Genomic DNA, 15742 nt, shown 5'->3' on the forward strand with positions numbered 1-15742 from the left:
CCGGAGGGTTCTGATTCTTAGGGCAGGGAAACAGAAAGGTCCGTCATTGATAACATGGATGAGAACAGGTCTGACAAGGTAGGAATGAGAACTCGAAGAAGATTGTGGTTGGGGCACGTGACAGCCTCGAGCTTCCAGAGATGGTGCAGTTCGGGTGATGTGGTTCAGGGTTTGGCCATGTGTACAGCCGCATTGATGAGGAAACAGAGGTTTGCTGGAACAGACATCAGGGCCTCTGACAGCACGTTAGAGGGACCTTCTCATGGATACCAAAATGGCCCAGGAGCTGGCAGGTAGGAGGAACATTTGAAGGCAGCAGCAAGGAATTAGGAAAATGTTTCTGGCCACGCTCTATTCACCATCCTTGTATAATGCCAGGCTTTAGAAAACAAGCAACTTTTACTCAGAAAGACCCCAGGGCTACAGGGGAAGCATTACCCTTATGGGAAAATAAAGGTAAGGTTGTAGGACCTTGTGCCATGGTGCAGGGAGAAGCCTGTGGACCATTCCCAGAATGTATTTCTGAGTGTATGAACAAAATACATAGGATTATAAAAGAAACCAGTTAGATTGAGATATATTTTTTTAATCTATTTCATTGATTATGCTATTACAGTTGTCCCATTTCCCCCCCTTTTCTCCCCTCGACCCTGTACCCCCTCTCCCACCCACATTCCCCCCCCTTTAGTTCATGTCCATGTGTCATACTTATGAGTTCTTTAGCTTCTGCATTTCCCGTACTATTCTTACCCTCCCCCTATCTATTTTTAACCTACATTCTATGCTACTTATTCTCTATACCTTTTCCCCCTCTCTCCTCCTCCCACCCCCCTGCTGCTAACCCTCCATGTGCCCTCCATTTCTGTGGTTCTGTTCCTGTTCTAGTTGTTTACTTAGTTTCTTTTGGTTTTGCTTTAGGTGTGGTTGTTAATAATTGTGAGTTTGCTGTCCTTTTACTATACATGTCTTTTCTTTATCTTCTTTTTTAGATAAGCCCCTTTAACATTTCATAAAATAAGGGCTTGGTGATGATGAACTCCTTTAACTTGACCTTATCTGAAAAGCACTTTATCTGCCCTTCCATTCTAAATGAGAGCTTTGCTGGATAGAGCAATCTGGGATGTAGGTCCTTGTCTTTCATGACTTGGAATATTTCTTTCCAGCCCCTTCTTGCCTGTAAGGTCTCTTTTGAGAAATCAGCTGACAGTCTGATGGGAACTCCTTTGTAGGTTACTGTCCCCTTATCTCTTGCTGCTCCTAGGATTCTCTCCTTCGTTTTTACCTTGGCTAATGTAATTATGATGTGCCTTGGTGTGTTTCTTCTTGGGCCCAACTTCTTTGGGGCTCTCTGAGCTTCTTGGATTTCTTGGAAGACTGTTCCCTTTGCCAGAATGGGGAAGTTCTCCTTTATTATTTGTTCAAATATGTGCTCAATTTGTTGCTTTTCCCTTTCCCCTTCTGGTACCCCTATAATTCGGATATTGGAACGTTTAAAGGTGTCCTGGATGCTCTTAAGCTTTTCCTTGATTTTTTGAATTCTTATTTCATCATGCTTTCCTGCTTGGTTGATTCTATCTTCCTTCTGGTCCACTGTATTGTTTTGAGACTCAGATTGCTTCCTTTCACTATTGGCTCTCCTCCGTGTATGTTCCTGCATCTCTTTTATGGTAACCTGCATCCTTTCATCTAAATTGCGCCCAAAATCAACCAGTTCCATGAGCTTTCTGATCACCAGTGTTTTGAACTGCGCATCTGATAGATTGGCTATTTCTTGGTCGCTCAAAAGGATGAGTCCTGGGGGACTGATCTGTTCTGTTGGAAACATGTCTTTCCCTGTCTCTCCTTTTTTTTTTCCTGGTCTGGTTGCTCTTGTTACGGTGGGGGGGCGGAGCCTTAGGTGTTCACCAGAGCTGGGCACCCCAGTCGCTAGATTGTGACATTATATGTGGGGGCAGCGCGGGGGCAGGAGCGGCAACAGGAGGGAACGATGGCGGTAGTTCTGTTCTCCTGGGCTCAGACCCTTCTCTGGGATCCTGGGCTGCGAGCTCTGCCCTGGTCCACAATCACTGCCTCACTGGGTCCACCAGCCGCAGCTTGCGTACTCAGGGATCACTGCTGCATTCTTGCGCCCTGGATGGCTGTCGCACCGATTTGGCGCCAAATTTTCCCCGATCTCCGCGCGCCGCCAACCCGCACCAGCCCTGCACCTGCCCGGCTCGTCTTCTCCTACCAGTCTGGATGTACGGGTCTACTTCAACTTCTTGGCTGTCCGACTTCCATTCAGATAAATCCTCTATCAGTTCTGGGTGTTATTCTATCTGTAAATTATTGTTATTCTAATCTTGGTTGTGCGAGGAGGTACGGTGCGTCCACCTATTCCTCCATCTTGCCGGAAGTCAGATTGAGATATATTTTTTAAAGTATTCTTATAACATTTGACATACAGTAATTTATGTGCTGCTTTACTAATGCCTTAAACAAAAACCCACCAGCAGATCTAATAACTACATAATTTCAAAGTAGCAATGAACATTAATATCTTGAGATTAGCAATAAACTGGCATAGTGCTATAAAAACAAAGATGCAATTTATTTCCCATCCAAGTATGCAGACTCGCTGAAGAGAACCCATGGGCATGGACACCTGGCCCCTAGGGAGAGTGTCCAGTGGATTGTTGTGTGAGAGGTTTGAGGGGTTAGGGAACTCCATGAACAAAGATGGGTTCCTGAGAGCACAGTGGAAGAAGAAAGGACATTAGAAGTTGGGGTCAAGGAAGATAAATCTTCAGTCATGGAATATTCTGAGGGTACAGATGAGCCATGTGTTGTGAGAGGTGGTCAAGGATGTAAGCATGGTAGAGTTAGTCAACCTCAATCAAAGTTCCAAAATGAACACATTCTTATATACTTTTTGGGTCTACTCAGGTGAGATCTCCTGCATGCGTGATGCTTGGTTAATCTGTCAGACTTGCCTTGCTTCAGAAATCCAAACAAGAGTGGTGACAAGTAACAAGTATGCCACCTAAGAAATACTTGTTACTTTAGATGGAGAGGGGACCAGCTCTGGCTGGATCCTCAGACACTGCCTGCTAGAAACAGGAGCCTCTCTGGGTACAGGGGAGATGTCAGTGTCGATGAGCCAACTTGTAGCCTGAAATGATCGTGCTTCAGAGATAATATTTTATATGAGGATATTAAACATCTACATCTAGTACACTCTTTCACAGAATTTAAGATTTGGAAGAAACTTAATGGGTCATGAAGTGTAATGTTGCATTTCGTGGACAGTCCTTTGACAAAATTCCTGAAGGATGGCATTTAACCTCTCCTGACACAATGCTATTAAATACTTCAGAAATACTGCCAGACCCTGCATGGACAGCTCTTTAACTTGAGCACTAAAATCTGTTATTTCCCTTTAATAGTTCAGTGCAGCAGGGATTTTATACACAGACAGACTACACTCTACCTACTCTTGTTTTCAGATGTCTTCTATGTATATTTTTCTGTCAGGTAACATTAACCAGTCACTAATGACGCTAAGAACATGTATGGAAGTCCTGAGAGAGAACCAAATGTATGGAACTAACAAGGTAAGCAACAGTCTCCCACTTGTACAGTTTTATTTGTCTGCCTTTTTTCGCCTTAGGTGTTTATTTGGATTTGAATGTTTTTCTAGATGGTTCCATATCGAGATTCAAAATTGACCCACCTGTTCAAGAACTACTTTGATGGGGAAGGAAAAGTACGCATGATCGTGTGTGTGAATCCAAAGGCCGAAGATTATGAAGAAAGCTTGGTAATTTTAATGTATTTATTCTGTAGTCTCAGAGTTTCTGGAGAAAACACAACTACATTGGTATGAAGAATCACATTTTGAATACTTTAAAAATTGGTACAGCACCATCAGTTACAGAAATTAGCCATTTAATATTGTTTCATTTAGTAATTTCTGAGGAACTGGATATATTTATTTGTAAAAACACACACAAAAAACAGCTCCATTTGTTTTGTATCTTAGCAAGTCATGAGATTTGCAGAAGTGACCCAAGAAGTTGAAGTAGCAAGACCAGCGGACAAGGCAATATGTGGGTTAACACCTGGACGTCGATACAGGCAGCACACTCGGGCAGGTCCAGTTGGAGATGGTATGGTTTGGGATTGGATCGTTTGCCCACTGAGTAGTCTGTGTCTCTCTGTTCAATCTGTTTCACATAGGAGAACTGTTTACTTCCCTTCCCCTCAAGAACCAAGTGCAGAAAGAAATCTGAACCAATGTATAAATGATATTTCTTTTGTTATATATGTTAACTCATATTTTTAACTTTTCCTTTTTTTTACACAGCTAATTTTTTAAAACATTTTATTTTTAGAGAGGGGAAGGGGTGGGGAGAGAGAGGGAGAGAAACATCAATTGGTTGCCTCTCATACATTCCCTGAACAGGGACCAAACCCGCAACCCAGGCACGTGTGTTGACAGGGAATGGAGTAGGTGACCTTACACTTTGCAGAACAACGCCGGACCTACTGAGCCACACCAGCCAGGGCACAGCTAATTTTGAAAACAGTGTGATCATGATAGCTCATGAAAGCACACAGTTAATTGGACTGGGGCTGTAATCACCGTGTTAAACTTGTTTAAATAAGCTCTTTCTCTCCTAAGTAACTTTTTATAATTTTTTGTAATTCAATACAGAACTGCTGGTTACAGAAGTGGTTTTACAGAGTTTTCCACCTTTGCCATCCTGCGAAATTTTGGACATCAATGATGAGCACACTCTCCCTAGGCTTATTGAAGCATTAGAGAAACGTCATCAGCTACGACAAAGGATGATTGATGAGTTTAACAAACAAGGTAAGGACATTTTAACGCCAGGAATTTGCAACAAATCTGAGTTCTGTGGTGGGATGGACCCTTAAGGAAGGGTCATTTTGTCTCTGCTCTTTGTAAGTGCTCCAGTCATTGTTTCATGAGTCTGACAGGAACTTTTCCCACAGCTCTTTTTTCTTAAATCAACGGTGATATACACAAAGGAATCATAGCTACTTTGTCGTTCCTGCTAGTTAATTATTTGCAAGGCACTTCACATATATCTTAATAACAGTACCTTTCAGCAGATTATTCAATCCTCTATTTCCTAGTTTCCCTGTCTGCAAAATGGGTGGGAAAATTGTAATTGTTCCTACCTCCGAGGGTAAGGTTTTGAGATGATGTATGAGAATCATGTAGAAGAGTGAACAGCCCGGTACATAGTTAGTGCTCCGTGAATGTATCTGCTATGTTGAGCATTGTCGATTCATTTTAATCTTCACAAGAAAACGTGTGAGATAAGTGGTATTTAAATTCCCACTTTGAAATGAGGAAATGTGCTTGGAAAAACAGCTTGCCCAAGTTACATATCTAGTAAGTGGTACACTAGGGATTCAACTTGGATCTAACTGTTCCTGAAATGACTCTACTGTTATTTTGTTTTTGCATTTGTTCTGAAGCAAATTATTTGCCCTAAGTGCTGGGAAGGGAATGCCATTGTGCAAAATGAAAGACTATAGCATGGGCTAATAAAAGTTTATTGCATTGACTATTTTGGAATTGGGGGTAAACAAGAACCTGCATGCTTTTGTTTCAGCTGTTACTTTTAAAGCTATGTTGCAAGAATTCGACAGTGGTGCTTTAAGTAAAGAAAATTACATTCAAGGAAAACTAAATGAAAAAGAAAAGGTGATCTCAGGACAGAAATTGGAAATAGAACGACTGGAGAAAAAAAACAAAACTTTAGAATATAAGGTTGGTTTTGGCATTATTATAATGGCTATCCACTGCTGTCCTCTGACTTAGCCCTTGTGCTGCCCTGGCCTGTAAACACCACTTACTGCGAGTTATCACCTACTTATTTATCCGTCTTCACCCCACCCCTTCCCCAAAGGGGGAAATGTGAGTGAAAAGCACAAAAGGAATATTGTACTCTTTAATTTTATAAGTTAGATATTAGCAGTTGAAGGGAATGTTTTCTGGTCCAAACAAGTGAGCTTTCTAGAGGTTAGCTTTGGTGATAGCTTGGCTTTTTTAACTTATTAATGGATTACATATGTTTATTCCCTCGTTTACAGAGGATCATTTGGGGGGAATGCTTATTCTAGAGAGAAACTAGTTTCAACCAATGCAGTGTTCTCTATTTCCAAATAATCTTAAAAATAAAATTTTAGGCCTGAATTTTAGGGGAAACTAATTTTTACATTAAATTATTTGTAACAGTCTTTCAGTGAAGAACTTGTTTAAAAGTTCTCATTTCTAGGAATGAAGGCAGCAATCAGATGAAATTTTAGAGGAAAATATTTCCTCCATGATTTTTTAAAAGATTTTATTTACTTTTAGAGAGGGGAGGAGAGGGGAGGGGAGGGGAGGGAGAGAAGGGAGAAAAAGAGGGAGAGAAACATCAGTGTGCAAGAGAAATGTACATTGGTTGCATCTTGCATGCCCCCCAGCTGAGGACCTGGCCCACAACCCAGGCATGTACCTTGACTGGGAATCAAACCAGCAACCTTTTGGTTCACAGGCCGGCACTCAGTCCACTGAGCCACACCAGCCAGGGCCCTTCATGATTTTTCTTTCCACAACTATATTTGCATAAAGAGGTTATTTTACAGCTACATGAAATATTTACATACCAAATATTGAACATAATGGTCTGCCTTCCAGATTGAAATTTTAGAGAAAACAACTACTATCTTTGAAGAAGATAAGCGCAATCTGCAACAGGAACTTGACGCCCAGAATCAGAAACTTCAGCGACAGTTTTCTGACAAATGCAGACTAGAAGCCAGGTTGCAAGACATGGTGATGGAAACAACAATGAAGTGGGAGAAAGAATGCGTGAGTGTCATTCCTGTAGTGCTTACTGCAAATAGGTGATTTATTTCAAATTGTAGTGTTCTGAATGACTGTACCTGGGTTCTGGTTGTGGTGACAGTAGTTGCCAGCCCAGTTCATTCCTTTCTCTGCCCTTGGAATTCATTAGCAGTATGAAGTATCTATCTCTGGAAGAATTGGAGAACTGTTGTTTTTAGGAAATAGTGTTTCAGTAATCTGGTGTACTTGTTTGATGTAATTGAATTAGAATGTATATTGCCATTGATAATCTGTAGGAGCGTCGAGTGGCAGCTAAACAACTGGAGATGCAAAATAAACTGTGGGTGAAAGATGAAAAATTAAAACAACTGAAAGCTATTGTTACTGAACCCAAAACTGAAAAGCCAGAGAGACCCTCTCGGGAGCGGGACCGAGAGAAATCTACTCAGAAATCTGTTGCTCCATCACCAGTACCTGTAAGTTATGTGTAGTTGTGCAGTAATTTAGACCTTAATAAAATCTGTTCAGATTAGGTTATTATTTCTATGACAATAAATTTTTTTGTTTTACATTACTTACATTTCTCAAACTTCTATTAATTTTTTAATTTAGTATAAATACAAATTTAGTATAAAAATGTAGTGATTTGGTACAAGTAATTATAACGTTATCTTCATATGTTGAATTGTAGAAAAGTAATCAATTGTTTCAGTTTTTCAGTCTTGCTCATTAATTTCTTTTCAATTTTTTTAGCTTTCTGGTAACTATATTGCTCAGATTTCCAACGGCCAGCAACTCATGAGACAGCCACAGCTACATAGGCGCTCTAACTCTTGCAGCAGCATTTCTGTAGCTTCCTGCATTTCGGAGTGGGAGCAGAAAATTCCTCCGCACAACACACCTCTCAATGTCACATCCATTGCAAGGCGTAGGCAGCAGGAGCCAGGACAAAGTAAAACTTGTATCGTGTCAGACAGAAGCGAGGGGTGTACTGGACTGAAGGCAGGGAGGTGGTTCCTACATTCAGAAATGAGATAGAAATAGAAGAGGATCAATGCCGCAGGGTTAGTGCCCGTATTATTTTAAAGCGTTATAGCGATAGATCTTAATCTTGTGTTTTTGTAACTTGGTTCAAAAAATTGGACAAAAAGATGGTTAAACTCCTATGTAAAAAAGTTCTAATTTTTATGTTAATTTGCAAGATCAAATCACCCCAAAATGAGGCCTAGCTCTTCAGCCAAAACTGCCTAAAAACATTTAGCAAGAGAAATACACCTTGTGTTCAGCGAACACAGGTCAGTAGGGTACATGACAGCGTAATCTGCTTTTTAGTTGCTAAACTAATGAGCATGTGAATATGAGTATTTTAGAGCACATTTTCCAAGTTTTTTCTTTTGTTTTTTTTCCCGTTAGATTTTTTTGCTGCTTTTGAACTTTTACTTTTAAAACTGTTTTCTCAACTTTTTAAAAATTTCAAACCCAATGAAAAGTTGAAAGAATGGTACAGTGTCATCTTTTCCCCCTTACCTAGATTTACCATTGTTATCTATTACATAGATAACGTAAATGTTTTTCCCTTGGACTTTTGAAAGTAAGTCAGACTTCATTGCACAAATAAAGACGTTGTCCTGTATAACCGCAATCTTCACCACACCTAAGAAAGTTAACATCAGCTCTGAATAAATATCCTCTGGTACACAGTCCATGTTTACCTTTCCCCAGCTGTCCCAGTAACAGCTCTCCTTTTCTCAATCCATGGTGCTGTCACGGTGAATGCACTGCATGTGGCTGTCGTCTCTTTAATCTCTTTTAATATAAAATAGTCCCCTCTTTTTGAATTTTCATGACACTGGCTGTTTTTAAAGAGTCCAGGCCAATTGTTTTGTAACTACTGAAGCTTTGCGTGCCTAATAAATTGCTTTTAATCTCAAGACCTTTACTTCAGCTTATAAGAGCTCTGCCTCATTTCAGGGTGTTTAAACAAATTCACATTTATATTTTCTTAAGGATTAAGGTAAATTTCCTCCTTTGAATCTGAATAAATGAACCAAGTTACTATTGTGAACTTACATTTAGTAAAATCTTAATACAAAGCTCTTAAAATTTTTCTTCTAAACAAATTAATCTTATAGTAACTATTCGCTTTAGATTTTCTTGTATAATTTAGGATACAGAATATTTTCATTCAAGTGGCCTGCATTCCTGATTAATAAGGAATGATGAACTCCAGGCATATACCAAGGCAACAGAAAATTGAAAGTCTCAAGTTATATGTACTTTGCAGATACTGCTTTAAACCTTTCTAGGGAGCAAATTATGGTGACTGGTCTTTCTGATCAACTCTTGTAAATCCCCTTTATTTTATGAAAGCTTATAGGCAAAACTATTCAAGGCTTGCTTATGCCTGTTCAACATTAATTTAATACCTAATTTGGCTAAGGAGATATTTAAGAGGATTTACTAGAGATCCTTGAACTTCTCACTTGAAATCAAAATCTCTAAGAAGTGCAGCAGAAAAGTTTAGGCTAGTATCCATGCATCTAGGTTTGTTGATGAAAAATTATGGTCAGTGAACTGAAATTATACTTGAAAAATTTTAAGTATAATTTTATTTCATAAATCATAGTAGATTGTAAGGTTTATCATCTTTTCCAAAGCTTATTTCAGAATGTATTTATTACTAAATGTGTTCAAGAAAACTGTCACTTCTGCTAAATGGTAGACTGTGAGAGCCAGACTGTTTTGTTCAACATTAATTAAGCCATTTTAATCATGGAAAGTTTCCTGCTTGCTGAGAGGCTTGGGCATCTTTAGAGGCAAACTTTGTTGCCCGTGTTTGTTTTTGTTTTTAAGATTTTATTTATTTTTTTTAGAGAGAGGGAAAGGAGAGAAAAAGCGATTGGTTGCTTCTCATAGACCCTAACCCACAGGGGATGGAACCCACATGCCAGGCATATGCCTTGACTAAGAATCAAACCGGCGACCTTGCACTTTGCGGGATGGCACCCAACCAACTGAGCCACACCAGAAAGGGCAGTGTTGCCCATGTTTTACACTATTGTGATCTGTCACTGGTGCTTCATTTGTTTTTTCCAATTATATAGGAAAATGCTTTTAGTTCTCTGGGTATGCATTTTGAAATTGGGATCTTTCTTACTTGACCAGCTGTGAAGGATTTGGCCAGTGGCAGACTGTTTCATTTGCTTCCAGTTTTACAAACAAACATGTTTGCAAAATACCAAAGATAACTCATTGCTTCAAACTACTAACTATCTCTTATATGTGAAGTATTTTTTCTTTTTCTTTTTTTAAGATTTATTTATTTATTTTTAGAGAGGAAGAGAGGGCGAGAGAGAGAGAGAGAGAGAGAGAAACATCAATGTGCGGTTGCTGGGGGGCCGTGGCCTGCAACCCAGGCATGTGCCCTGGCTGGGAATCGGACCTGCGACACTGGTTCACAGCCCACGCTCAATCCACTGAGCTACACCAGCCAGGGCCGTGAAGTATTTTTTCTTAGGTTGAATGATATTTGACTAGAAGCAACTAGTTTTTTATTGTATGATGGAGACTGATTTGATACTATATTTTTTATCTGGTTCTTGGAACCATTTATGGAATGTTTTAGGGGGAAAAATAATTGGTATGTTATAGCCATTGTTCTATTTGAATTTTAATGAAGTTTAAAAATTTTTAAATTTCAGAAAGTACTCAGTTTATTTACATTTTAAACATTTTATACATAGGGTTCTTAATTATCCCTTATGGTCTTTAGCATTTTGTACTGTACAGCCCAATCAGCTTTTACTTTTTTGTCTTTGTATAAGGAGTGTTTTCTCTTTGTTCAGAGGCCTATGAGATGTTTAGGTTTTTATGGATATCATTGAAGTTTTTAACATAGTTGTGGGCCTAATAGATTACCTCACAATAGCAGGCACAAATGTTGGTCAAGAATGTGAAATGAATTATTTGTCTTAAATACCACCTACATAGGAAAGACTAGCAGCATTTCCAGAAATTTTCTTTCCATTCTTTGGTGAAAGGGACAGTCCCTGGTAGAATATATAATATGCAAGCTGGTGTTAAAAGATGTTTTGTTGGTTTTGCATTTAAAATCAGAGAGGACATTTAAATCATTTCAATAACATATTTAGCTTTTGAAAAGGTTCGTGCATTTGTTTTGATATTGTGACCAAGTAATGTAGCCAAACCTGCTGCACTTCTAATACCCCTAAATTAATTCTGGGTTATGCTTCTTTCTTGATTCCTTTCAACTTGATCAGAACGCACCACCACTTCGTCTCCGACACAGACGATCACGCTCTGCAGGAGACAGATGGGTAGATCATAAGCCTGCCTGTAACGTGCAAACTGAAACAGTCATGCAGCCACATGTCCCTCATGCCATCACAGTATCTGTTCCAAATGAAAAGGCACTAGCTAAGTGTGAGAAGTACATGCTGACCCACCAGGAACTAGCCTCCGATGGGGAGATTGAAACTAAACTAATTAAGGTAAAGACAAATCTACACAGGAAGAAAAAATATATACAAAAAGTCAACAAAAAACCATGACACATAGGCAGTGTCTGCTGGAACATAAATGGGTATTTGATATAACCTCTTTGTTAGAGAACTAAGGCAACTGCCTTGAGTGTGAATCTGTTAAACTGGGACCAAATTTGCTTTCTATTGAATGAAGCTTAGATTCTCAGGTTTGTTAGAGGAATTCCAGATTTATTGTCTATGTTTAATTATTGTATATTTAGTTTTAACCCCTACTTAAAAATTAAACCTAAACAAGGAACTGCCTTTACTTTCTGTCAGTTCAAGATAGAAAGTCCACATTAAAACTTGACCTATCAAAATTAGTTGGTATCGAGCTATCCAAAGCCCTTTCCCTTCTGTCTGTAGAAAAAATTTCCCCTGATGATCATAGAGACTCTGTGAATAATCAAGGGAAGTAAGAGACAAGACTGGAAAATTTTTCTTCGCTTCACATTCAATTTAGAGGATAGTTCTTATTATAGTTAATAGTTTCAAATAAGACAATGGTCATTTGACTGTGGGGGCAGGGGGTGGCACAGCTAGAGGGGCAAGTTTAAAGCCTTAGACTATTTAGAAAGTTCTGGCAGATTTCTTGATCCTAAGTATAGGTTTTATATTATAAGTTGAATGAAAAGGAGTATAATTTTCTGCAATTAATAATGTTACTGATTACATTGCATTGGACTTTTCTTTAGTGAGCAATATGTACCTGAATTTCTAAAGTGTTTTAATAGTGCAGCCCCAGCAGCCCCAAGCACTATCTAGTTTTGTGGATGAGAATTTCCATAAAACAGTAGTCTTAAATTCAATTTGAAATATATATGTATGTTTATCATTTGGATGCTATCAAAGTGTAATGGTGCTCTTTTCTCTTGGCTCTAGGGTGATGTTTATAAAACAAGGGGCGGTGGACAATCTGTTCAGTTTACTGATATTGAGACATTGAAACAAGAATCACCGACTGGGTGAGTGATCATCAAATGTATCTCTTTAGAGGGCTGTCATTTTCTTAGCTGCTCATTCTCAAGGAACAGAATAGCTTGTAAAAGGTATCATTTAGTCTCTGAAGAAGTGTAGTGGTATTTCCCTACTTCAAATATGTTTTCTGTTAGATGTGAAAATAAATGTTGCATCATATCATGTCTCCCCTTTTTCCACAGTCGAAAACGAAGATCTTCCTCAGCAGCACCTGCGCAACCAGATGGTGCAGAGTCTGAATGGACCGACGTAGAAACAAGGGTAGGGGTAAAATTAAATATTTGTCTGATTAGTAAAATCAGGGGTGCCATATTTTAAGTCCCACTGCTGTTGCTTTTCATGCTCTTTGAAGTAGCTGAGGTCTGATCTCACGTTGCCAGTGTAGCCTATAGGCCTTTCCTAGCAAACCTGTGAAGGTATGTATTTATATTTCTTCAGGTCTTTGGCTCAAAGCCCCTCTTTTCAGTGTAGACAGACAGGGCCCAAGGCCCAAGAATCAAGTCAGAGAGCATCACCCTAGAACAGCAATTTTTACCTGATGTGCCACAAGAATTTTTAAAACATGAGATACCTGACTATTTAGTCAGGGGCACTGACCTCTTTTCCCTTAGATTGTCAAATTTTAAAAAATGATAATAACTAACACAACCATAGCTGTCGGTGTGAGTACCCTGTGTTGAAGCATAAATATATAGGCCATAAAATAGAGCTGCATCTTATTGGTCATGTTGCATAATAAGGTTGCATCTGATTGGTTAATTCTTGGTACCAGAAATCCTTATATAAAAGTATAGGCACCTAATTTTTTTTAAAAGTTACTTTGGAGCAAAAAGGGTAGGTAGTTACTTTTTTTTCCTCTTTTTCTGTAAATCAATCAAAATTATACTTTTTTTGTCAGATTGGCAAAAAATAGATTTTTTGGTGTGCTGCAGAATTTTAGTAATTAGTTTATGTGTGCCGTGAGATGGAAAAGGTTGAAAATCGCTGCCCTAGAATGACAGCGATGACAATTCACATCAAATTGATAGGAATCCGTCAGAAGCAGAACTTTCTGGTGGAACTGTTATTCCTAATGGGAGGCTCATATGGGCAGAGCATGGGAAGGTGGGGCCTAGGGGACCAAGCTCTGGCCACTAACTTTCTCAGGAACTCCTTTTCCTTATCTACAATGCGGAAATTTACACAGATGATCTCTAAAGACCATTCCAGATGACAGTCCCTGTCGCCTGTGTCAAATAAACTGGGAGTATCTGGTGCTTTAACAGGTACCTGAGCTAAACTAGAAAGCAATGTTGGGTTTCACCTTGATGGAACCTGTCTAAGCAGAATCGTGTTTTAGAGGCTGCTGAGAGGAACTGATCTTCTCCTCTTTTGTAATTTTCCCATCAGTGCTCTGTGGCTGTAGAGATGAGAGCAGGGTCTCAGCTGGGACCTGGATATCAGCATCATGCACAACCCAAGTGAGTACTGGGTAATGGGGGCCTTTCTGTGCATCTTTTCCCTCCTCTAGTACTTTCACCACCACCTTACCTTCCTATTATCTACTTTCTTTTAAGAAGACATAAGCGGTTTTTGTTTACCCCATGGAATATCTAGGCCCTACTGGCAGATTGCAATAGGCAGCAGCAGTGTTGGGGACCTCAGAAGACTTGGTAAGAACAATTAGAGCTGCAAGAACAGGAGGTGATAGATTTGGTTCACTCTTGTTCATATTTTGTCAAAGCTTTGAGAGACTGAGCTGAGATTACCCATAAGGAAGGGAAGCTAAAGGCTTTAGTCAGGGATGGCAGCTCTTCCTGTAATTCCTTCTTTCCTGACTTGCCTCTTGGTGTTAGTTACAGCAATTAAGGGTTCACTGAAGTCATACAATGCTGGGGTTTCATGGTTGGGAAAGGAATCATACTTTTCCCTCTTGTATTAAACACATACCCAAGAACTCTACCCATTCTTTTTTTCATACTAGTAAAACTCCTTCTTTTCAAATATCTATTTATGTAAGTCCATGTGCCCACTTTTAACACCTGTATTCTTTGGGCATGTTGTAAAATCACTGCAATGGGATAAAGATGGGAAATCCTGTTTTTTAAATTAAATACTAGATAAGCATACTTTGTAACAGTTATTTGCACTCTCAGAAGGACTTGAACTTTTCCCATGATAAAACCAGGAAATCTCTTAAAGCCCTCCTAGAGATTAAATTGCTCTGAATGTGTTACTGATTGCAAAATTCAACACTTGCGTTTCAGGCGCAAGAAGCCATGAACTGAAAGTCTCAGTAATAAAAGAATATTTCCATTGTGTTGGTGATTTCTCCGAAACCATGCCAGAAGGAGTCTTCTGCATCATCTTGTACAAGTCCAGCTTTGTTGATTACATCCCTTGCCATATTTAATATTAATAGCACAGAAAGACCTCCTTTTCTCATTGCTGTATAAACTTTTTAATCATACTATTTTTTGTATTGCTCTTGTACACATAAACTAATTCATGCAAGTGTTTTTCTTTGGTGATTAAGAAAGAATATATCTAAATCACATTTTATTTTTTATTGTGACATTTCCAGCTCTTGCCTGAATATTTCTCAAGGTTTTATAAACAAAACAAATGCTGCTACTGGTTAGCTGCAAAAAATGCACTTTAAGTATTTGACAATTCAAACTTTTAAAATAAAGATGTTAGTGACTGGCCAATACTAAAACCATTTTAGGAAGTTATTTTGAATTTTGTGTGTACATATTCACTTTCTGATACTTACATATGCCAAAAGAACTGAAATAAAAGCACTAAGAAATACAGTTGTGTAATAGTCATAACATATTCCCAGCACTGTGCCTTGCATTTAGCTGACTGACACTCATTTGTGGGATGAATTAAAAAGTGGAATGAATTAAAAGAAAGCACTAGAAGTTTCTCACTTTGGGGCTACTTGTTTTAGCATACAAAAAAAATTGCTTTGAAAGGGGGTGTTTCCCTTGCTGAGAACCAGGAATCTTATCCCAACTCACATGCATAACCTGCTGGTATACCATTGGCCCACAAACAATCTTTGATAAACAGTATTTGACCTAGAATCTCCACCCCCCCTCCCTTTTTTCTTAATTCAGTTGATTTGCCGGGGTTTCAAAACCAGCATTCATAAATTCCCAGGTATCAAAAATTTTAATTCTTGATACTATACATAACTTAAATCCATATAGAAAAAGTAAGAATGATGTCAGCATTGTAACATGAGTCCTATTTTTCTCTCCCCTTTTACTTACAACTAATTGGTCATTCATAACTGGAAAAAAAAAAAAGCATGTTACACCAGAACATCCAAGAAATGTTCACCTACATGTGCTTCAGAAACTAGGTAGATGGGACCTCAAGGGGA

General features: G+C 38.9%; 1 protein-coding gene across 1 annotated transcript in view; it reads left to right on the top strand.

The window, feature by feature from the left end:
* KIF23 (kinesin family member 23) overlaps positions 1-15164 on the top strand; it is a 31081-nt gene extending 15917 nt beyond the window's left edge. The window contains 14 exon segments of the mRNA XM_036009707.1: positions 3514-3593; positions 3680-3799; positions 4022-4148; positions 4697-4855; positions 5628-5785; positions 6698-6871; positions 7144-7323; positions 7601-7823; positions 7826-7911; positions 11128-11358; positions 12274-12356; positions 12552-12630; positions 13759-13829; positions 14616-15164. Of these exon segments, the coding sequence (XP_035865600.1) occupies positions 3514-3593; positions 3680-3799; positions 4022-4148; positions 4697-4855; positions 5628-5785; positions 6698-6871; positions 7144-7323; positions 7601-7823; positions 7826-7911; positions 11128-11358; positions 12274-12356; positions 12552-12630; positions 13759-13829; positions 14616-14631 (1787 nt within the window). The 3' untranslated portion in view covers positions 14632-15164.
* The last annotated feature ends 578 nt before the right edge of the window (positions 15165-15742 follow it).

This window comes from Phyllostomus discolor, chromosome 1, assembly GCF_004126475.2.
Source record: "Phyllostomus discolor isolate MPI-MPIP mPhyDis1 chromosome 1, mPhyDis1.pri.v3, whole genome shotgun sequence".
Lineage (NCBI taxonomy): Eukaryota > Metazoa > Chordata > Mammalia > Chiroptera > Phyllostomidae > Phyllostomus > Phyllostomus discolor.